Source organism: Podarcis filfolensis (assembly GCF_964270895.1).
Source record: "Podarcis filfolensis genome assembly, chromosome: 2".
In the NCBI taxonomy this organism is placed as follows: Eukaryota; Metazoa; Chordata; class Lepidosauria; order Squamata; family Lacertidae; genus Podarcis; species Podarcis filfolensis.
Genome location: NC_139605.1, coordinates 87,898,292 through 87,921,557, shown reverse-complemented (window position 1 = coordinate 87,921,557; position 23,266 = coordinate 87,898,292). Strand labels below are relative to the sequence as shown.

The following is a 23,266-nucleotide window of genomic DNA, read 5'->3' as shown; positions in this document are numbered from 1 at the left end:
TCCCATGTTCTGCTTTATGCCTTTGCCTTCATATCTTTGTAGGACAGCCACCCTGCTGAGTTTCTGTAGGTTTTTATGCTCTCATGGTTTTTATGACAGACACTGTAGTCTGGGGGCAATATTGTCAGATTTGTTCCTAGGAGACCATGGCTCAAACTCCTCCTGAGGCATAAACTCATAAGCTTAGCCAGGTCAGTCCCTCTCAGCTGGGCTTTCACAAAATGGGAATATTCATGATCTCTCTTACAGAGCTGCTTTGAGAGAAACATTGCACATTATCACTCCAGTCCTAGATTCATTTACTGGGAACTTTGTACCATTGATTTCAGTGGACTGTACTTGTGACTGATGTGCATAGGGCTGCAAGTTGAAGGTGGTGCATAAATTAATAGCATCCACGCAGCCACTCAAGTGCTTCCAAGGTGGGAAGCAAACAAATGTCATTTGTTGTGTTACAGAAGAAATGGATGATGCACTGTGGAATGACAGTACGTGTAGTGAAATAAAACTACAGATATGTTGAAAATTAATGCAAGTAAAGGTGGAGGGAAGGAGACGGCTGGGGATTTTGTCATATACTACATGCAATTTAGCCCAAAGGCTGAGAAGAAGCTGCCACTAATTTGCCCGACTGCAATGCTACACATGTAGTTCTCCTAAGTTAAGATGCAATATGGGGCTATCTGTTGGCATCTGATAATGTTTTGAAGCCAAACTTTTCTGTAGCTGGCTAAAAACAGACACTGAGCTTAGGAGTAATAAGGATATCAAGAACTCTGAAATACAATGCTCTTCCTCATTTAAAGTTTCCCCTTGAGCATTCAGGTGCAAGGCAGTCAATGGCAAGGGTGGGATTATTCTTTTGGAGCTGCAATGAGGAACCTGTGGCCCTCTAGACATTGTTGGATGCCAACTCCCCGTCAGCCCCAGATAGCAAAGTCAGTGTTCTGCGATGAAGGGGGTTGTCGTCCATCTGGAGGGCCACTGGTTCCCCATCCCTGTGTTAGAGCTCTGTGCTATCATTATTTCTTGAAGGCATCTGGGAGTAACCACAATCAAAGGATCCTGGTGGAAGGAAGACTCTTGGTCTGATCCGGTAACACCGCTTCCCTTGCATTTTCTGTGCTGTTGGTGAGCATTTGAATCTGCATAAACATGACCCAGACAGTTATATCAACACAATTTCCTGAAACTTTATTAGCCAAACATCCTAGCTGCTGCTGCTATTTTTTAAAAACACTGCCTGCCTACCCTCCATCTAAATAGCTCTAGGTAAATGGTATTTTTTTATATTAAAAAAACCCCCAAGGTTCTTGAGTATCTATGTATTTTGGTAATCACCAAACACATTTATTTACTTTCCATATTTACAGACTGTTTTTCACCATAGATGGTCACAAAGTGGTTTACACAACCATCAACAAAGTGATCCATACCACAATGTTTAAATTGAAAAGGTCAAATGAAAATGTACGTTCAACAAATAGACATAGTACAACTTACTTAAAATTCCTGCTGAAATAGAAAGGTCTTCGTCAAGCACCTGACATTCAACATTGGGGGGGGGGTGCTGTCTGATCTGTCTGGAATGCATTCTGCAGCATAGTCAAATGTGTCCATATTGTACCACATGTGACAATGAGGGGATTTACTCTGAACCCAACACAGTGACAGGTGAGAGAAAAATCTCCCAGGTTTGAGGATGGTTTTGCTTTGTTTTCCCTAACCCGTGCGGAAGGGGGTTTGGTGTGGCTCCTTACTATAGAGGAAGAAGGCACATAGCACCTGCTTCCCACAACTGCAGCTTTGTGTCGGTGGTGCATTAAATCCATTTTCTTCAGGATTTTACTCCCTAGAGTACCTGAGAAATGTAGAAATACACCAATTAAACAAACAACCTGATTTCCCTCTTTTAATATATTGCGTACTGATTTCAGCCATGACTGAGCAATCCTTGGTTGCCTCTCCTTCCTAAATTAACAAGAGAAAAGGCGTGCCAGTCTCTCTCTCATACACACAAACATGCTTTATTAGGTCAGAAAGTGGAGACGACATAAAACTCAAGTCAACTACACCCTCTGCTGGCTTTATTTGAAATTGTTAGTTTCCCCAATGTCATTAGAAGACCAATTCAGATTTTTGTGATCGTTTTATAATAGATAGTAGCATCTCTTGTGCTAGCACAAATCTCTGACAGTTGTTGACGACCATCTGCTTCGAGAGACAATGGAGTGTGCCTCCTAGGGTAAACACAAACCACTGCATAAGCAGCACCAAAGTGACTTCCCCACAGTGCAAGCCTGGGCAGTGTATATGGGTTGTCCAGATGACAAGACCCTCCTCTTAGCCTCATTTATGTGTTCCATAGGAAAGCAGAGCAGTATGTTTGGCACCAGCTTGGCTGCAGGAGTTGCTGGAAGGAGGCATGTAAGGTGCCATCCAACCATCATAGGGACTCCAGCCCAGATTTGTGTAGGGTTTACTCCTTAGCCTTGTCTTCCCTCGAAGATATCTTGCAAGGCAGTGGAGGTTTAGGATCAGAGTTTCACTTCTTCTAGATGGGCACTTTCCCATGTTGTCAAGCCCCATCTGCCCCTCACTTCCCTCTGTAGCAGGTGTAGAAACCACCTTCTTGACCATTGGACCCACTACTGGTCTCGCCCACTCAATCTGCCGGAGCCTGTCTTTGCATGCAGGGGAAGCCCCTAACTCAACGAGGGTTTGAGACCCATTGGCTACCCTCACCTGGTTTAGCCGGCCATTCGAAGCCGTTTCTGGGGTGTGGCTGCTGTCGAATGCTGACAGCTACTAGGAGCCGCAGGTGAGAGCTGCATGTCAGGTGCAGCATCACCGTCACAAGAATAGGATGGGTCCTGGAAACAAACATCTCAGATGTCAAAGACCAAGCTGTGTAGTGAAGAAGCCATCTGCACCTCTGTGGGGAGGGAATTGCAGAACATAGGAGCTGCTGCAAAGAATGCCCTCTCTCGGAGCACCATCACCCCTAACACCTGGATGCATCTGTAGGGAAGGAGGTGGTCTTTTGGATATTTGGGGCATAAGCCATTTATGGCTTTAAACACTACCATGAACTCTTTCAATTGAGCCCAGAAATGAACTGATAGCAAATGCAGCTGTTACATGAATTATAAAAGGAACCGCACCCCTGTAACTTGGCCACTCTGTTTTGGACCAGTTCCCAGTCATCATCAGGGGTCAGTTTTGTACCAGCTGAAGTTTCCTAGTCACCATAAAGCACAATGCAATAGTTCACTTTGGAAGTTGCCTAAGCATGGAGTACCATAGCCAAGTCATCTCTGTCCAAAAGGAGCCAAAGCTGTTGAACCAGCCATAGCTGGAAACAGGCACTCCCCTCCAGACTTGCATTTTCACACCCCTGCTTTAATCAGTAGGCTTTGATGCATCAGAGGTTCCCCTCCTTCCCGCAGCCAGCTACTTTCTCTGCCTCTGGGTCCAGAGAGAAAGGCCATTCCTTTGAACAGGCCTTCTGCTCACTTGGCCTGCTCCTCTGGGCTGGAGGGATTGAGCTGGTGGGAATGGCAAGAAGAGCAGCAGCAGCAGAGACAGGCAGTTCTGGTGCTCAGTAGGGGACCCTCTGCGGAGTAGGCTTTGGCAGGTGCCCAACCATGGCAAACCCTGCCATGCTTCAGTAAGCACATGCAGGGCTTTTTTCAGCCAGAACTCACCAGACCTCAGTTCCAGCAGCTCTCAGGCAGGCACCATTGCCATTCTAAGAGAACGAGGGAGGTGTTCGTGGCGAGTTTGGCACTTCTTTTTCTAAAAAATTAGCACCGAGCACATCTATATGGATGTACATTTACATAATAAATCAGTTAAAAGACCACAAAAATGTGTAAATTAAAGGACAGAACTAGCTAAAAAAAACATGATTAAGTCTTCAGCCACGGTGTGCAGATATGATTACTTTTATACCTGCAATCTCTTTAAGTATGCGAAGTGCTTTGCAAGTTCAGCTCATTTGTTTGTTCCACCATCTCTGAGATAGTCTTTAATATTTCTCTTTCTACAAGAGGGGAACTAAGGCAGAAGTAATGCAGCTTGTCTCTTCCTACCCTGTTCTCATTCTGAGCACTTTTATATATCCAAATTTTATATATTGTAGTATATAATCTTGAGATTGGAAAGAAATTGCTTGTAGCATTCAGTCTGATAATAAAACACAAAAATAACATGATCTGAGAACATCACACTCTGTCTGTAGTAGTGAAGCCTATGGCACTGATTGGCTGAGCTGGTGTGATGATACAGAATGTTCAAGAGTATTCCAGTTCATCAGTAAACTTAGCTGTTAGACTGTTTGAATGTAGATTATCTTGAAGGAATTCAGGTGCTGTGCTAAGGCAACCAGCAATCGTTTCATCAGCACGTTTCAGCTTGTTCAAAAGGAACAACCCCCCCCCCCCCACTGTCCCAGGGATTCCCACCCACCCACCCAAACTAATTTTGTTCAGGGCTTCTGCTGATGAGACTCATTAGATGACTCCCACCCTCTGAAAGAAAGATGGCTTTGGCTAGAATTAAAACTTTGCATAGGACCTAGCTTTTGGAAGAAGTTTGAAAAATGAGAAATGGGTACAAGTCATAGAGATGCTAAGGACTATGTAGCAGAAAAGGCTATGGACAGAGAAAAAGTCAGCTGGGGGAAGTGTAGGTTTAGGAGGTTTGTGGAAAAGAACCATATTCTTTATTAATGTGAACTAAGCAGCCGGGTTCTTTTCGGTGCATGCTTTTGTTATGTTTTTAATATTGTATTTTTAAATTGCTGCAACCCATACTAAGACCTTATGGTGAAGTGTGGGTGAGAATAAAATAGACATACAGGCCTCATTTATGGGATAACTTAGGGTATATCATGATGTTGCAGGCTGAAATGTTTTACATATTTTCTCCTACCAAAAATACATTTTAAAAAATGGATCTGTTAAAAACGGATTTCAAAAAATGGGATATGAAGTGCAATGTCTTTTCAGATCACCCAGAACGTTGAAATTTGCTGCACACATAGCTAAAGACAGAGTCAGAGCTAGAAAGCCTGACAATGGGAAGTTTTTGCACCTAACAGCCAAAACCTGGAACATGAAGCTAGTTTATCTAAGAGAGTATGCTGAGCCACATGTGGGACAAGCTGCTATAGTGTGGGCTCTCTGTTGCCTCTTCAGGCTTTGCTCGGGTGGTCGGAAGAGGCCAATTTACTATTATGATTCTAATATAAAAGGCATTTGGGCCCCACTGTCTTGACTCAACAGAGGCATTGAAAATAATTTGTTACCTCCCTATGATTTAGCAGTATGAAACTTGTTTGATGGCTAGTCCAAAGAACACTGAATATGGGACATATCTCTTCCCCTTCGCCCCCAGAAGGCTGCAACTGGACCTGCTTCTACAGGTGGCTTGGTACCCAAGTAGTTCAAGATTTCCAGAGATTTAGATGTGTTATCCTTTAGCAGAAAAAACCAACAAAGAGACTTGTGGTGCCTTAAAAACTAACCAATTTATTATGGAACAAGCTTTCATGGACTAGTTTATTTAACAGTGGTAATTCACAAGTCCCTAATTATCACTGTCTGTACTTTTCCTCAGTTCATTTCCCCTTGACCACACTTTTTACAATCCTCCACCCAAACATATGTATATACATAACCTGCAACTCAGGATAACACTTCATTCATCCAAAGTTGACTGTAGTCCACAAGCCCTTATGCCTTGATAATTTGTTAAACCTTAGATGCCATAATTTGTTAAACCCTACTGGCGCTCTGATCCAAAAGGGGGCGTTTTGCACACCTCTCCTTCAAAGGGGGACAGGAAGTGTACTCCAGATACATTAAACACTTCCAAACTGCCCCTAAAGTTGACAACTTTTCATAGGAACACTAGAAGCCATCCTGGATGATGCTAATACAGCTCATCGTTCCTATTTGAGACAAATGCTGCCTTAATAGTATAGAGGGAAGTTCACAAGTGGGGTTTGATAGCAAGCAGTATCTATCTATCACCAGCTAAGAAGAAGCCCATTTCTAACTGCTGGCACTTTTAGACTGTCAGGCAATAGGCACCATCATATACTTCTCAAATACATTAGACACCAATTTATGCTAGTGATTCACACCATCCTGTGGCAGTGAATTGGCCACTATGTGTTGCAATAAGCATTCTACCTTAGTTTTCTTTTCATTTTTTGACCATTAATTTAATGGATGTTGAAATTCTGAAGGGGCATGTTGTTTTTCTTCTCCTCAGTAAACAACTTATCTTACTATTAGCCCACTTCATGAAACCTAGTAACCACACATTAGCTACTTAAAAAAATACTTTAGTGCTCTGTAGTTTCCACTCATGTGGTGAAACCCAAGACTGCACTGCTTCCTGTTTCTCCGTGCTGCACTAGACTCCACAGATAATCAGAGACCACAGACCTCTTCTCCATGTTGGGGGGGAAAGCTCACCAAACTCTAGCCCTTTAGCAGTCACTGGAAAGCACCTTCAGGTCCCACTTAAATGAGATGCTCAGAATGTGTGAAATACCTGTACAGCATTCTGTGCAGATCAGTCACATTTAAAGGGTTCTGAAGCTCCGATCTTAGCAGCATTTACATGCAAACACAGATTCCCATAAATTACATATACTTATTTAAATATGCATATACTTTTGGCAGGATTCATCCAACAAACCCCATCAGCAGAAGCCCTGAAACTCCATTTGAAACACTGGAGATCTGCATTTGTCTCTGGTCTATGAGGGTGAGTGGGAACATCTGCCTATAAATGTACTGATTTTCTGAAAACAATGCCATTTTTCTTCCATTGTCAGATATTATTTACATTTATTGATTCACTTATATCCTACCTTTCCTTCAAGGAGCTAAAGGGTGGCTGCAATAGAAGATTCATTTGTGCAAAACGCTATCGCTTACTTGCTCTGTGATGCATTGTTTGCTGACTTGCAGAGGCTGTAAGAAAAGTCTTGCTTAATAATTATTTGGGCCCCCAGTTATTAGAAAGCCCACTCTTGTCCAAATAGATCTATGCCTCTCAAAGTGTGAACTGCCTTAAAATGCAATCTTGTACATGTCTACTCAAAAGTAAGGTAAAGATAAAGGGACCCCTGACCATTAGGTCCAGTCGTGACCGACTCTGGGGTTGCGGTGCTCATCTCGCTTTATTAGCCGAGGGAGCCAGTGTACAACTTTTGGGTCATGTGGCCGGCATGACTAAGCTGCTTCTGGCTTAGCTGACTAAGCCGAGCAGCGCACGGAAACACTGTTTACCTTCCTGCTGGAGTGGTACCTATTTATCTACTTGCACTTTGACGTACTTTCGAACTGCTAGGTTGGCAGGAGCAGGGACCAAGCAACAGGAGCTCACCCCGTCGTGGGGATTCAAACAGCTGTCCTTCTGATCGGCAAGTCCTAGGCTCTGTGGTTTAACCCGCAGCACCACCCACGTCCCTTCTACTCAAAAGTAATCCCCACTAAATTCAGTGGAACTTATTCCCAGTTAACTATGTAAAGGATTGTGGTCTCAGTGCATCACAATCAAGGCTATTCCCTCTTTCAGAAAGTTCCTATTTGAAACCATTAGAGGCAGTCAAATTTGATTATGATTAAAATAGGGATTAGGGGAATAAGGCTCTTAAAAGAATTGTAATATTAAGAGAAGAAAAATAAAGGTGGTATTAGTTTACCATAAATGAATGCTCATAAACACTGTCTTGTGACTGTGATTATAATCTCTCTGCTCACTACTTTTCAATTCTACATGTGGATGTGGCGCTTGGGGGGGAATTGTCATCGCGCCACTCCTTGGTGTGTGGAGTGCCTCAGGGTGCGATTCTCTCCCCGGTGCTTTTTAACATCTTTATGCGCCCCCTCGCCCAGCTTGCTCGGAGTTTTGGGCTGGGTTGCCATCAGTATGCCAATGACACCCAACTCTATCTGTTGATGGATGGCCATCCTGACTCGGCCCCAGACACACTGACCAGATGCCTGGAGGCTGTGGCTGGATGGTTACGTGGGAGCCGGTTGAAGTTAAATCCTTCGAAGACAGAGGTCCTCTGGCTGGGACGGGACGATATGGGATTGAGGGGGCAACTCCCATCTCTTGCGGGGGTGCAATTAGTGCCAGCATCGTCCGTTAAGAGTTTGGGTGTAATCTTTGATACCTCCCTCTCTATGGAGGCGCAGATTACAGCTATAACAAAGGTGGCATTTTTTCATCTCCGCCAAGCTAAGCAGTTGGCTCCTTATCTCTCTCGCCCTGACCTAGCCACTGTGATCCACGCGACGGTCACCTCCAGACTGGATTATTGTAACTCGCTCTACATGGGGCTGCCCTTGAGACTGACCCAGAAACTCCAGCGGGTGCAGAATGCCGCGGCGAGACTCCTTATGGGGTCTTCGCTGCGAGACCACATTCATCCGGTGCTATATCAGCTGCACTGGCTCCCGGTGGAGTACAGGATCAGGTTTAAGGTGCTGGTTTTAACCTTTAAAGCCCTATACGGCCTAGGACCCTCGTACCTACGGAACCGCCTCTCCTGGTATGCCCCACAAAGAAACCTACGGTCTGCAAATAAAAACATCCTGAAGGTCCCAGGCCTCAGAGAGGTTAGGCTGGCCTCAACTAGAGCCAGGGCCTTCTCGGCTGCGGCTCCAATCTGGTGGAACGCTCTGTCACAAGAGACTAGGGCCCTGCGGGACCTGACATCTTTCCGCAGGGCCTGCAAGACAGAGTTGTTCCACCAGGCCTTTGGTCAGGGCGCAGCCTGACTCCCTCCTCTGGCAACCTGCACAGAGTTTTGCTTAATGGTTGCCATCAACTTGATTTTAATTAATTTTTATAATGAAATATTTTTAGAATGTTGGTTTATTTGATTGTTTGATTATTTGATTGTTGTTAGCCGCCCTGAGCCCGGCTTCGGCTAGGGAGGGCGGGATATAAATAAAATTTATTATTATTATTATTATTATTATTATTATTATTATTATTATTATTATGTCTTTGTTCTCAAGAGGTCCAATAAAACTGAGGCGAAGGGAAGGGTGGCTCAGAAGCACGACAAAATTGGATTTGTTTGCAGAGGGTATACAGTGGTACCTCGGTTTACAAACTTAATCCATTCCGGAAGTCCATTCTTAAACCGAAACCATTATTAAACCGAGGCGCACTTTCCCTAATGAGGCCTCCCGCCGCCAGTGCCCTTCCACTGTTCGGATTCCGTTCGTAAACTGAGGTAAAGTTCGCAAACTGGGACACTACCGGTTTTGCAGTGTTCGTAAACTGAATCGTTCGTAAACAGGACTGTTCTTAAACTGAGGTATCACTGTACTCTGAATTCTGCCTCTTATTTCATCACAACTGCAGCAGAGTTCTAGAATTTGTTCCACGGTATTGTAAAAGACAAAAACAGGCATGTAGCATTTTAACAAAAATACAATAACTGTTTCATATAAAATGCATTCCTATATTACGTCAGAAAGATTAAGAGGACAGCTATCAGATACAAATGGCAAGAGTAGGCAATTGCAAGCCACAAGTCCACAATCTGTAACTGGAATATAGCATGTAAATTAAAGTATACACATATGGAGGGTGAAATTTTAATCACTTCAGATATTTGCAGGTTGCACATGTATGAATGTGGAAAGCCTTAAAAATGCCCTCAACAACAACAAAAACCCCTGTGATCAAAGCTAGAATTAACAGTCATCTTTGTACACAAGAAAAATACACGGTCATCTTAACAGCCAAGAAAAACTGCAGTTTATTAAGTTTCAAAGAATCTTCGTACTCTTGAAAGCAACTTCTGGTGCATGTTTTTAACAATCACATTCTATGAGGAGAAATAACATTAAAAGCCACAAACTTTTTTTTTTATCTTTTCATCTCAGAGTTACAGACATCTTGAATTCAAAATGAAAGAAGGCAAAAAAAAAAAAAAAGTTCAACAGGATGTATTTGCTTTTTTTCTTATGTCCATCCCCAATTTTAAATGATCAGGAGTTCTTTTTCTACAACTCATTACTAAACTTCAGCATGGAAAATTGTATTGACTATTTCAATCCGCACATAGGCACATATGTATTATATATATATAAATATAATGTGTGTGTGTGTGTCTGTGTGTGTATTAAGGGAGAGAGATATATATACACAATACATATGTAGAGTGCGTGTAATGACAATGAGATGCAAGCACTCTGAGAAAAGGGTATTCAGCTAAATACACTACGAAAACTTGAGGAAACACAAGTCTGGAACCCAATCTGTGCATAGTTCATGATCCTCTAGAAAACCAGCTTTTGTTGATTTGCAATCTTGCAGGACCCTTTTTAATTGGACAAAACCATTAAAAAGCTAATCTTTAACAAAACAAAAAATGTAATGCACAAGTTTCCTGATCCAAGCAGGCAGGGAGCACAATGTTCATATAATTTTTAAAAACATACTCAAAGGGTATGTTATTCCATTGTCTTTCTTCCTTTCAAAACAATCAAAAACATTGATCATTTTTAAACATAAAGCAATTTTTAATATATAAAGCACTCTTCAAACATCTATTTCTTTTGAGTCCATTATTTGGTAAATATGTAACTGCTACACATTAGATTAGGTATTTTTCTTCTTCTCTTACTGTCTTTTTATTTTTATTTTTTTCATTTTGTTTTTTAATAATATCTTCAGTGCTAGGAGTTGGGTTTAAAAAATACATGAAATGGTGTGGAGTTGCTCCTCGGGAAACCCGGCTTTCCTGAGACATCTTCCACCATGTGCAAGATAGTGATCACAATATTTTTCGCCACTCTTGACGAAGAGGAGGAAAAAACAACAAAGGAGTACACAGCAATGGCCAAAGAAAAGGATAAACAACAACAACAACAATAACAACAACAAACACTGTTCAATCCCAGAGCTCTGAAGTAGCATATCTTCATTCTGAAAATAGGTTTCTTTATGATGGAAGTCTATTTTTTTTCTTTTTTTTCAATTCCTTTTTTTATTTTAAAGTTTGAAGGAGGAAAAAAAAAGGTCTGTAAACAGGTGGGAGCCGAAACCGTAGGCTCCTCCAAAAGCAGTCAAAACCTATGTCCAAGTGCTTGTTTCCGTTCCGGCTTGCAGGGAACCATCCACTCTTTACAAGTATTTATGGCCACAGTTCAACAAGAGTTTTTTTTTTTCCTTTTTTAAAACTTTATATTCCGAATGGGGGGAAAAATGGTGCAATACTCCGGTATTTATTTCCTTGCATTAGTCCACAATAAAAAGCTGCTAAAGGTAGATATACATATTATTCTCCAGAGATACACACTGTAAGTTTTTTAAAATGCAGTAAGAGTCCTTGAGTAAACATTTACACGTGAATTGTCGCCAGCCCCTCCTATCAGTTTTTTTTTTCAATTTTCTTTTTTAAAAACAAGTAGGATTAGCTACAAGAAGGGCTGTGGACACTCAGTGCAAAGTTAGAAGCTAATAACAATTAAACGTTTGACCAAATAGCAAATCAAAAGCATATACTGAGAAGTGGGGAAGGGGAAAGAAAGGAAAAAAGTCACACAATTTGTTCAGTTGTACAACTGGCGCGCACACACGTCCATACGCTCACACATCTATCCATCTTTTTCCCCAATGCATACGTATAAGAAAGAACTCAACAAAAATATTCCTAGAGCCTGTTCTTTTGATTTCTGGTGCCGACCTGGAAGTGTAATAATAGAAAGTGTTCACATTTTGTTATTGGCCTGCTGGATTCAAGTATAGTTGCATGTTTGATATGTTTTTTTAAAAAAACCTTCGTCTTCTTTTTTACTATTTTTTGGGGGGAGTTTTAAAAAAAAAACAATGACACAAAAAAGTAATGAAACAAGTGTAATGTGCATAGGCAAGACCCGTGGGAGTAGTGGACATGGATATTCCACCCCACCTCTCAATCCAAGTCGTACAGCTGAGGGGCATAGGATTTGTTCCCCCCTATGCTGCTGACTGCTTACGGGCTGGTCGGATGCCATCCCCTACTGATTACTGGATCCGCCTCTGGTAATGTGCATAATTATCACAGGCTCATTTTAAATAGGCTTTCTCACAACCCTCCCCCCCTTCATCCCTCCCCGACTCCCACAGTTGATAAAATAACCCTTTCCAGCCCAAATTCTGAAAAGTGCCCTTCATGATAGAACTAGTCTAAGCAGCTTTTATACGTCTTTAAAAACACCATACAAACATAAAAACAAAATTAAAAAGCCATTGGAAAAAAACCCACATAAAACCTATCATTAGCACGTGACACTGACCAAAGGGAGCCCATACTGTTGCACTAACAGTTCACAAGGACTTCGGCAGAGTTTCATAGTCGATATTGGACAGAGGTACTAAAAAAAAGGGCTGCCAGTCTGATCTATTAAAGCTGGATTCTTCGCGATGCCCTGGACTGGAAAGGGTTACCATTATTTTCCTTTAGTGCTGATGATTGTTACTTCCATTTTGTTTCTCTGGTGTCCTAGATGGACTCCCCGCTGAGAAGGTCACCTGGGAGCAGAGTATTCAAAGGCGTTGGGCTTCCGATAACCCTGCCGTCATCGGTACTGGGTGGACCCCAAAGGCTGCTTGAGTACTGAGGGACCCCGCCCCAGAGCAGATCACTGCTCCCTTTGCCACCTAGGCAGGGGGTATTCCAGTGGCCTGCATCGTTGCGCACCATGCCGTGTGAGCTGCTTGTGGAGCCCAAACGTGTCTGAGTGGTTCCAGTGTTGGACTGCCAACTGGAGGTGGGGGGCAGTGGCTGGCCTTGTGCTAAGAAACGGTTCACTTCCTCTTCTCCAGCGAACTCGGCCAAGATGGTAGTGTTCCCCAAAACGCACCTGAAAACAGAGAAAGACACAGAGATGCTCAGAGGTAAACCACACTCTTACCTGGGCTCAGAGAGGGGGATTTGTCTCAGGCTATTTTCATATTCTGTTATGAAACCTAATGCTATGAAAATCTAACAAATCAATCCTTATTATTTCTGTTTTAATGTATGATTATCTATATACCGCAATCATCATTCAGTGGAGGGAATGCTAGATGTACCTATGAAAAAGCAGGGCTTGAAGCTCACTGCACCAAGCAAATCTATGGATGCACGTAGCATACAAAGCGCACACACATTTATTTTGCATACTTTATTTTGTTTTGAATATATAGACTTCTGTAGAGTTCAGAATATATATATTTCAGATGATAGACCACCTTTCCACGACCCATTTTTTTGGACCAGAATTCCAGATGCTTTGGACGACAACTTTGTATAAGCCCTAGGCTGAGCAGCCATGCAGGCTGGGGCTGACAGGTACTGCGGTCCACAACATCTGGAAGGTGATGCTGGATAGCAGGGGGTATATTAAAAATAACAGTCAATTCTACTTGGCTGTCTCCTCAAAGACAGAAGTGGCTATTATTTTTCAATCCATGGCCTTTGGTTAAGGTTTGTGGTTGCTTGTTCAAATACCAAAGTCATGGGTTTATTCTAGATCCTCTTAATTATATTCCACATGTATGCAAGTGTGTGTCCATCCACTTTTCTCCTTCTGAGCCGCTTTGGTAGTGTGGTTGACAAGAGGTACCATGCAAAAGCTGAGAGGGAGGGAAAGGCATTAGGCTGGCTTTGGGAAACAAATATTTCACCTGGAAATATTCCACCTGGAAATATCTTCCCCTAGGAAATGTACTGGGCAAGAGCACTGCTTTCAATTACATGCCTCTGTGGCCTCAGAAATCATTTCTCCAATCCCTATCTTCACACCCTCCTGCATGTCTAGCAATGAACACACCACACAGTAAGCCAAGGGGTGGAGACTAACATTCTTCTTCTTAATTAACTCTAATCACTACTTCTGGCCTTACATAATGAAATGCTGCAAAAGTACTCCATATCCAAAGCTGAGACTGATCTACCATGTCTCTAGGTTTTCTCCTCACCAACCCACATTTAAGAATGCAGTGTGGGTTACTGCAAACATTAAAATGTTAAACTTATTTTTATTGGTTTAATTCAACGCAGGATAAAAGCTGCAGAAGCTAAGGGACTGCTGGTGAATGTAATTGGGAGTCCTAAGTAGGAGCAAATCTACCTCTTTTGGAATTTGCCAGTTTTTATAGGCATATCCTGTATCGTGACTTTTCACTTAATGCCCTGCTCATGTACATCTCACAGCTTAATTTTCATTATTCAGTTCTTCTGCTTCTGCTCTTACAGACACACAAAACTAAGACACAGAGGTCACATATGAACCACAGCAAATACTGAATAGATTGCATACATATGCAGAGATTTCTGGGCCTTCGCTGCTTCTTCCTTGGAACTGTATCGAACCACAGCATTCCCTTGAGTCAGGTTCAGATGGAATGTAATAAGAGGACCGTGCTGCAAGCATAGAGTACGCAGTGTAGAGCCATCAATCTAATTGGAAAAGGAGCACAAATGAGATTGATTTAGAGGCGTCACGAGCAACTGCATCACATTGGTTTTATCCAGCCTTTCGCCAAAACTTAACTGCACTCACATTCTCTCTGGAGATCCAGTACAACAAGAGAACTCACACCCACTTCTTTCTCTTTCTGCCTGCTCCCCGATATCAGCATAGCTACACTCAAGCTGTTTCTGTAAGCCTCTGTGCCAAGTATTTTGAGGTCATGTTCATTAAGCCAGAAAGCTTTAATTGGTAGGATTGCTTAATTACCCCATTAACCCAAAGAGAAATAAGACTTTAATCAGACTTGTCTTAACGTAAAGCATTTGATCTGGTTGCTAATGCTATGCATCTTCTGAGTAAGGGAACTTGTTTAAGATTATTTCCCAGAGTGAATTATTTCCTGGAGTGGTTGATGTGGTGCCGCCCTTCTGACACCAGCACTGCTGCCACTTAGCAGGAGTGGTGGTGGTGGGGCAGTGGCCAGGTCTGGGCTGCACAGGCACACCAGTGGGAGCATTGGAATGGCTCCACTGACGCACCTGCACAGTTCTGTCCTACTCTGCACTGTCCAGGTAAGGAGCAGTGATGCTGGTGTTGGGAGGGTGACACGGCCCCTCCACATCTAAAGATGGCTAAGATTTTTTTACCAGTTAGGGCAGACTCACTATACTAAGACTACAGTTTCTCCTGCAACTGAAGAAGAAAGTTGTGTATCTCCTGCATGGGCAGGTGGCTGAGCTGAACCCCATTTCTGGTGGCCATGCATTTCCATATGGGGCCGAGTGGTGACTTTCTTCAGCAATTACATGGAAAAGTGGATGTGTGAGTTTCTCATACAGAGACACAGAATTGTAGAGTTGGAAGGGATCCCAAAGATCATCCCTTGCAGTACAGGAATCTCAACACACAGTCCCCCATCCAATCTGAAACCATACCAGACCTTGTTTAACTTTGCAAATGTTTTATAGCTGCACCACTAGGAGGTCAGATAGCTGCTCTTACTGCTTCCATAGACCACCTAAAGCCATCAGGGGAAATAGTACACTTTCTGTAATGTATACCAATAGCCATGCTACTGAAAGACAACCTTGTATATTTCTGGGTATCTAATCATTTGATGTCCCACTATTTTTAAGACTGCATTTCTGTATTAGCTGATGGCCCCGTTTTACATTTGACAATGAAACCTGCAAAAGCAGGAGGAAGAACTTTGTATTTTCAAGGCAGCTTGTGTTCAATGCTCATGCCTACTTCATGTGATATACTTTGCAAGGATTCAACCAATAAATGAATAGGTTAGGATAGGGTAGGCAAAAGGAACTGAGTGATCTGCAGTAATCACTAAGGAATTCTGACTCCCTTTGGTTGAACTATAGCAACCACCTTTCCTTTCAGATTGGGCTGCTGAAATGAAGAAAATTTGGGAAGAAACTAGGATTGGATTTTGGTGAGAAAGCACTGTGTGCTACTACTGAAAACAAGTATCTGGGCTCAGATCCCACAAACTTGGAAGTTTGCTCACTTCTGGATAAGGAGATTCTATTTTAAATTTAGCAAACTCTGCAGCACTATATAAAAACACAGGGTGCTCTCAAGAATGAGGATTTGCATTTGGTTCTAGGTGTGTTTGCAAAGGGTTCAATGAGCCAATCCTAAAACGTCCAGCACCCGTAACGAGTGCTTAGGACAGGATGCACCAATGGCTGTGCTAATGCAGTGTCATAAACACTGACAATTATATAGCACAAGGATTTAGAAGCAGGATGCCAAATTTTATCTCCCTGATATCTCAGATAGCCCATAGCTATTTTCTGAATTAATCAGGGAACTTTGCTTACCTGGGGTGTGAGGTTACGGAGGACCAGCCAGCTACTTGTTCTTCCTGAGCTGTCAGTACTCCACGCTGAGCCTATACCACAAAGAAAGGAAAGATTATGGAGAGCCCAACCCAACCTACTGAATGAAGGCTATACAACATGCAGGACACAAACATGAGGAATACAACTGCTATAGGGATTCCTAATAAGGAGGTGACTTATCAAATGCCCACCAATCTTTTTTTTCTTGGTAGTGGCCCTGAGACAGTACTGTAAATACCTATACCACCATCATGCATCAGATAACGTGGACTCTAGTCCATAAAAGCTAATGTAATAATAGCCTTTGAGGTGCCACAAGAATCTTTGCTGTTTTTTTGCTGCAGGTTACCCCTCTGGAAACTGCAGAACAGATGTCTCTCTAAAGTCAGTGATGCTATGTTTCAGTAGCTATGAGGTGAGATTAATGGAATGATAAGCAACCTGTGGCCTTTTCTATTGTTATCCTTTGACACTGTTATCTGTCAAGTTTTGTTTTACAAAATGGCCAGATCATGATTTTAAAGATTGTGTTTAAAGACAATAGTTTCAAACACTCAGAAGGCAATTTCAAAAGGATTATGCTGCTTCCACACCTCCTGATTTTCAGATATGCCGAGTTAAGGCCCCAGGAGTCCAGCTTATCATATTTGAATAGGTGATGTGACAGGATAATTGCATAGAGCAGAATGCCATGTAAGGCACAGGATGAATGAAACAGATTAAGAACGTATCTTCCAGCTGTGATCCAGACATCTAGCACCCATTATATGTACACTAAAGCAAGTAATTCAACTCTAGATTTCCAGTTCATTATTTCCTCTATACTAAGGCTGTGTTAATTGCTGAACCTGCACTGCTTCGACATTTAAATGGCAGCATTTTAAAAAGGCACATGACTTCCAAAGTCAGGTGGGTTACTGCACTGAAGCTGAAATTTGAATCCTTGTTATTCAGCCACCAGGTGGAGCTCATAGAAAGCTAATAATGTGTGTTTTTTCAAAGGGTTGATGGGAGCATTTCATTTCCACACTTACTGGTAAAACAATAAATATTGTGACACGTGAAGAAATCCATCTGAAACAGTGTATGGTGTGTGAAACAGAAGTAGCCAAATAAATGGATCATAAAGTCAGGACAGGGAGAAACTTTTTTATGGATTTTGCATCTTATGGGAAGCTATGTATGTCTTAGTTATACATCTTCCCTTCATTCAGAATTAACTTGCACAGTTTTGCAATAATTGCCATTGCTTTCCAGAGGATTCTGCCTGGTGCTGCACTAAGGGCCCACACTTATTAGGAACATTTGGGTGTGATGGGATCAGCTGAAGAATTTTCATTAGCGGTTTTTTAAAAACGCAAATCTAGGAAAGCCATCATAAGAAAAGACTGCTTAATCAGGCCAAGGGCCCATCTAGTCCAGCATCCTGTTCTCACAGTACCCAAGCAGATTCCTGTGGAAATTGGCGAGCAGGACTTGAGGGTAAGATCCCTCTCCACTCAGCAAGTATCCAGGACTTCTGTCCCCTTTCCACTCAACTTTCTTCCTAGCCAATTGCTCATCCCAATCACGGCTTGCCTGAATCTTTGAAATCTCCGAATATAGCTGTTTTGTGCTATAGCAAGCTGTGCCACTTGTGCTGATCCTCCAATCAATTTTGCAGTAGCATCAGTTATCATGGAGATCAACATGGTTCCCATTAGGACTGTGCAGTAGGAAAACAGTGGCAAAATAGGTGCAATCATTCATCAAAATGTTGATCTCATTTCTGCTTTTCCATGACTTCCAGAAGCCTAAGATAGTTATGTCCCATTTGCAGCACAAACAACCTAAGTCCCTCTTGCCTTTAACTGCATAGCCCTTGCTTACATTACAGTCTGAGGTTTCAACAAGACTCTCTTGTAGCCTGTTTTTGCCTTATGGGGTAACATGCCTCGTTTTACAAAATTCTGCTTAGCATATGCAGTACAATTGTGCATTATTTTCTCCACAAAAATATGGGGGAGTGGAGAGAGAAAGCTGGATCAATACCACTTTCAGTAACTTGTAGTGATTTGGTAAATAGGTATGAACTTACATACCAAATGATATAATCATGGACACCAACAGCAAACTCATTATCTGAGTGTGGATCTTATCATTCATGTGGAAGAGAGAGGGGTTTGCAGGCTTGGGGGAAGCTCGGCTGAGCTTATTCCCCAGTAAGTCTTCAATGGCTTTTATCCTGAATTACTGAAAGCACAACTGCTAATAGCACATAGAAATGCACCTGCCACAGAGGAAATTACTGAGAAAAGTACTTTCTGGGGAGAACTGTCACGTCTGACTGGTTGCACAAATTTTCCATCTCAGGAATAATCCAGCAAATGAGTGCATTCCACTCACCCTTTGAGGCCTACAGATTTGCTACATTAAAAAACCTGAACACAGAGAGGGGATAAGACCAAAAAAGTTGTGGTGTTGCCCGCCCCCCCCCAAAAAAAACCAAGGAAAGGAAAGGAAAAAAGACAGGAGTCAGGAATACCAGAGGAGTAAGAGCTGGTCCAACCCAGTGGGCTGGCACCCCAAGTAGACGATGGCTTGGTGTTTGTTAAGCCTGGAGGTGGTCTTGTAGGAGCAGTAGTGTTTCTGGGCACCTTCCACAGTTCATGGGACAGAGAGGCTTGTGTGTGAGAAATTGGGCCAGAGGACCACGTTGATTTGATGTCTGACAGTTTACCTGCAACAGAGAAATGCAATTCATGTATTTGTTAGAATGTAGTATAGGGACACTGAGTGATCCCCAGGGTTCTGTTCTCATCTTTACACCAACATAATAAGCACTATAGCAAACATTGATCATCACTGGCAGAGCTTCTCTTGCTAATATATCTGCATAATTAATCCACACCCTTTAAAGATCCCAGATTTGTTCCTCCTGGTTTGGACAAAAGTCCCATTAGCAACTGCTTCCAGAGTCCAAACTGTAAGATCGGAAATTAATCTGACTTCTGAATAAAACAAGTTACTTACAGGTTTTAAATCACTAAGCACATAACATTAGTCTTTTTTTCTTCTTCTTGAACTGGAGGAACTGTCATGTTTGTTTCTGGGTATGCTAGAGGTTATGGTGGATCAAGTCCCCTGCTAGTTCCAAAAATGATCTGCTGACAAGCCCCATTGCCCCATCACCATATTTCATGCCTTCTCCTCTTCCTCCTCCTCCTTCTCTATCCACAGGAGGAAGAGAATTGCTGACATCTTAAGTTATTGCCCAGCAATTACCCTGGGTGCTCTCCAACTGTTTCTAGATAGCCTGAAAGCAGTAAGAAACCACATCAGGCTGTTTCTTGCTTAACAATATGTTAACTGTTTCCTCTCCTATTATCTGTGGGGAAAGGATGATGGGAGTGAAGGATGCAAGAGACAGGGAGATCTTGCTCCTTCTGCATCCTTTAGTCATAGTGTATTACTGAATCTACACTATCATTGGCATTCTTGTACCTTGGCAGCTGTTACTTTGGCTCTCAGAGGGGAGAGAGTTGACCTCTCAACTGCCATCCCAGAAATGAGAGAAGCACCTTTCTCTCCTTCTTTCTGAGGAGGGAGTGGAAGAGAGAAGGGAATTCCTCATCTTGTTATCTCCTCCTATATTAATCTGAAATGTTTCCACAAGGACCCCTCATGACACATTTATTCCTACAATCACATATCCCTTTCTGATTCCTTTTAATCATCACTACCAGAAATGAATGGGATGTGTTCAACGAAAGCAAAGAAATGCACATTATTAAGCATCAGTCATATAAATGATGTACTTAGAGGTCAGTAAGAAAAATGCAAGATAACTTCCCAGCCTTAAAATATTTTCACATGTATATAAAGAGAGGAAGCTGATTCACACATGCAGTACTAAACACATTTACCACGGAGTATGCCCTGTGTTGTGAGAGTGTAACTTAAACACACAGCCTTGTCCCAATGTGAACCTCAAACTTGTGTGGCCTTCCTTAAAAAAAAAGGGGGGGAGAGAACCAGGACCTAGTCCTTATGTTGTGTGCAAACTGTACAGCTGTGATGTGTGTGAATTCACCTGCAGTCAAGTTGGTTCTCCTTCTAGATACAATTTTTTCAACAAGATGAACTCAAAGGATAAAAATGTTAAATGCTGCAAAAATGGTCTTACAAACCATATGAGTCTGATTTAAAAGTAATATTCAATGTTGAATCTTCATTTTTTTAAAAAGAAAACAGTTTTACCATTATGTCACTGGTTCTCACATGGTCAGTGCACAATTCACCAGAGACGTACGTTGTTAAGCAGTATATAAATGGTTGAAGTAGATAAATGATAAGTAAAAATAGTAGAAGGAGAAAAGCTACATGAAGGAGCAGTGCATAAAAATTAAAATTAAGGGTAAGTAAACTTGTTTTATTTCCTTTTAAAGAATTGTTAACAGGTAATCTTTTAAAATACACACTTTACTGCTTAAACTAAAGAGCTGAAGATTTAAGATTGTATCCACTGAGGCTGTCCTTTTAATGCAGGACTTCTGCCTGTGCAATGGGATTTCCTCTCCCTCTCTTGTCCCCATGCCTGTCATCTGGTCAGGAGGGTTGGGGGAACTCCCAGAACAGATTTGGGGGGAGCGGCACATGGGAAGAAGATATTCCACTGCATAGACAAAAGCCCTTGAGCTGAAAGAAGAACTTGGTTGGATACAACCCTTAAAGGGTACATAAATATAAGAAACCAAAAGCATGGCTACCTGAGCACAGGTCTGCATGAATGTAAATGACATTGGTGAGCTGCAGAAAAAGTTTCCACAATCCACCAAGATCATTTACATTCATGCAGACCTGTGCTCAGGTAGCCGTTTTTGGTGTCTATTCTGCGTTGTTTGCCCCATATGGTTCCCAAAGCAAGCCCGTGGAGAGGGGAGATCTGAAATAGAGTATAAGATTCCAGCTGTACACAAGTTTCTCAGGACTTCAGGCAGTGTGGGCTTAGTAAAGAAAAACAGCTGAGCTTTCCCTATTACTTACAGATTTCAGCTTAAACTGTCCATTAAGAAATTCACAGTTACTGGAATTATCATTTGGACTATCTAGGCTTGCATCCTGCTTTGGTGGTAGGTTACATATTGTTTACATCAAGGGGGCCATAGTACTTTAAGAAGACCATGTAACTCAAAAGCAGGAAAAATAAATGTTCAAAATATTTTTGAGGTTTTGGGCTACAGTAAAAAAAACATCAGATCCATGGGCTGTCCAGTTGCTGGCTGAAAAGGAGTTCAGCATTCCTTTCCATTTTCAGCAGTGGGAAACCCAATACCCTCACAGTCTTCAGTCTGGAGACCAAAATAAAACAGTATCATGTCAACATATTAACATTTTGATCAAGGCTCTCAAAAATTGCCTATCTGCTAGATGTTAAGTGTCTTATTTTGGCCAATCAATTAAAATGCATAAATTTATAACTGCAACATTGCTGGCATTTTGATTCTAGTTAGGGTAGGCCTGGCAGTATCTGCAGGCTGAAGCCCCACGTCTCTGGGGGGAAATTAGGTGGCAGTGACAAGGGTAACTTGAGAAAGTTTGCATATACAAACTCCTCAGCACTGCTCAGGAAAAAAGCAAGCAGCAAGCACCTGTTCTCGCAGTAAAAGCATTGTGCCCCACCCCTTCTAGTGTGTGATATGCAATGTGGGGGTGCATGGCACAATTCCTTCCAGAGTGATTAAAAGCCGCACTGACTGCTTCCTTCCTGGTTCATGGGCAATGTGAGATAAGGCACAAGTTACCCTCCACTTTGCTGACCTAGCCCCTGTCTCCAGGTAGGAACAAAACATGTGCACAGAAACGACCCTATTCCTTTTGAAATGAAGAGAAAAGAGAGGAGAGGAGGAGGAGGAGAAGCTGGGCTTTCCCATGAACTCCTACAACATGAAGGGATCAAGCTCATCACCTTTTCCTATCTATGGCGCTGGGAAGAAAACCAGGCTAAGCATTGCCAAAAAACCTTTTATGGCCTGTTTTGTTCACCCCTTCCCCAGGTCAAAGAGGAAGTCACAGGACCAAGACAGTAGGGCTTTTTGCTTCAATTTGGCAAAAGTTTAGGCTGGCCCCGAATAAGGCAAGCTATTTATTGTTTGGAAAAAAATCTTACCTTTACAATACAAGCACAGGTGTTCATTTTGTAATAAGATGCATCATATTGAAAAGGGCACGATCAAGAAGGCCACTTGAGAATTTAGAGATGAGCAATAAGGACACAATTTGTTGCTGCCCCCCACCCTGACCCCCTTTTCCCAATTGAGTCCACTTGCACCTATTGGCCCCAGGGTGGCTGAACAAAGCAAGATTGCTGACAGAATCTTGAAAATTGCTGGGTATGTGTTAGAAATAATGCAATGGAATTTCAGCCACATATATGTTGACAGTGACCACACTGCCCACTTTCTGCTTCATCAAGACATTTGCTGAGATGGGTAGGCAAAGTTGGGAAGGGAAGGGAGAACAAGGAGAAGCGAAAGACTTTGGTTGTATTGATCAACTTATTTCCAGGAAATGAGAAACACAACATCAGACAAGCTATGCTCTTTATTCCACAACTTCTGTTGATGAAACAGTATAAGCTAGTTTGAATGACGGTCAAAAGCTTTCCTGGTTCCATGAACAGAATTTAGTCCAATATGCACCAAGGCGTTGGCACTCTATCTAATTTATGTTTCTCATTTTGAAGTATTTTCAGTGCCAAACATCCCCGTTACATATTCATCACTGCCAAACTCTCAGGACAGTTACTGGACTGAAGGAGCACAGTATGCAAAAGACATGCGGCACACCTATAGGACCATCATTACCACATTGAGCAGAAGCCTTTCAAGAACCTCCTCTCTTTGTGGATAAAGAGGGACTCTAAGTAGAAAGACCATT

General features: G+C 42.2%; 2 protein-coding genes across 17 annotated transcripts in view; one reads left to right on the top strand and one right to left on the bottom strand.

The window, feature by feature from the left end:
• The window catches only part of LOC310755331 (ras-related protein Rap-1b-like), a 33,932-nt gene that overhangs the window by 4,487 nt on the left and 6,179 nt on the right, over positions 1–23,266 (top strand). Inside the window, exon 2 of one of the 2 annotated variants that reach the window (XR_014544300.1) lies at positions 6,699–7,256. The exons of the other annotated variant lie outside the window; for it this stretch is intronic. The gene's annotated coding sequence lies outside the window, so the exon portion shown is untranslated. Of the gene's footprint in view, positions 1–6,698; positions 7,257–23,266 lie in introns of those variants that run through there. 2 annotated transcript variants of the gene reach the window in all.
• TNRC6C (trinucleotide repeat containing adaptor 6C) overlaps positions 9,782–23,266 on the bottom strand; it is a 113,296-nt gene continuing 99,811 nt past the window's right edge. For 13 of the 15 annotated variants that reach the window (XM_083597844.1, XM_083597837.1, XM_083597845.1 and 10 more), the window contains 4 exons: positions 18,873–19,067; positions 16,328–16,398; positions 14,337–14,476; positions 9,782–12,896 (listed from right to left, as the gene is read on the bottom strand). In XM_083597844.1, coding sequence (XP_083453970.1) covers positions 12,536–12,896; positions 14,337–14,476; positions 16,328–16,398; positions 18,873–19,067 — 767 coding nt within the window. In that variant the 3' untranslated portion in view covers positions 9,782–12,535. The remainder of the gene's footprint in view (positions 12,897–14,336; positions 14,477–16,327; positions 16,399–18,872; positions 19,068–23,266) is intronic. The other 2 variants (XR_014544291.1, XR_014544292.1) reach the window with 1 other exon arrangement.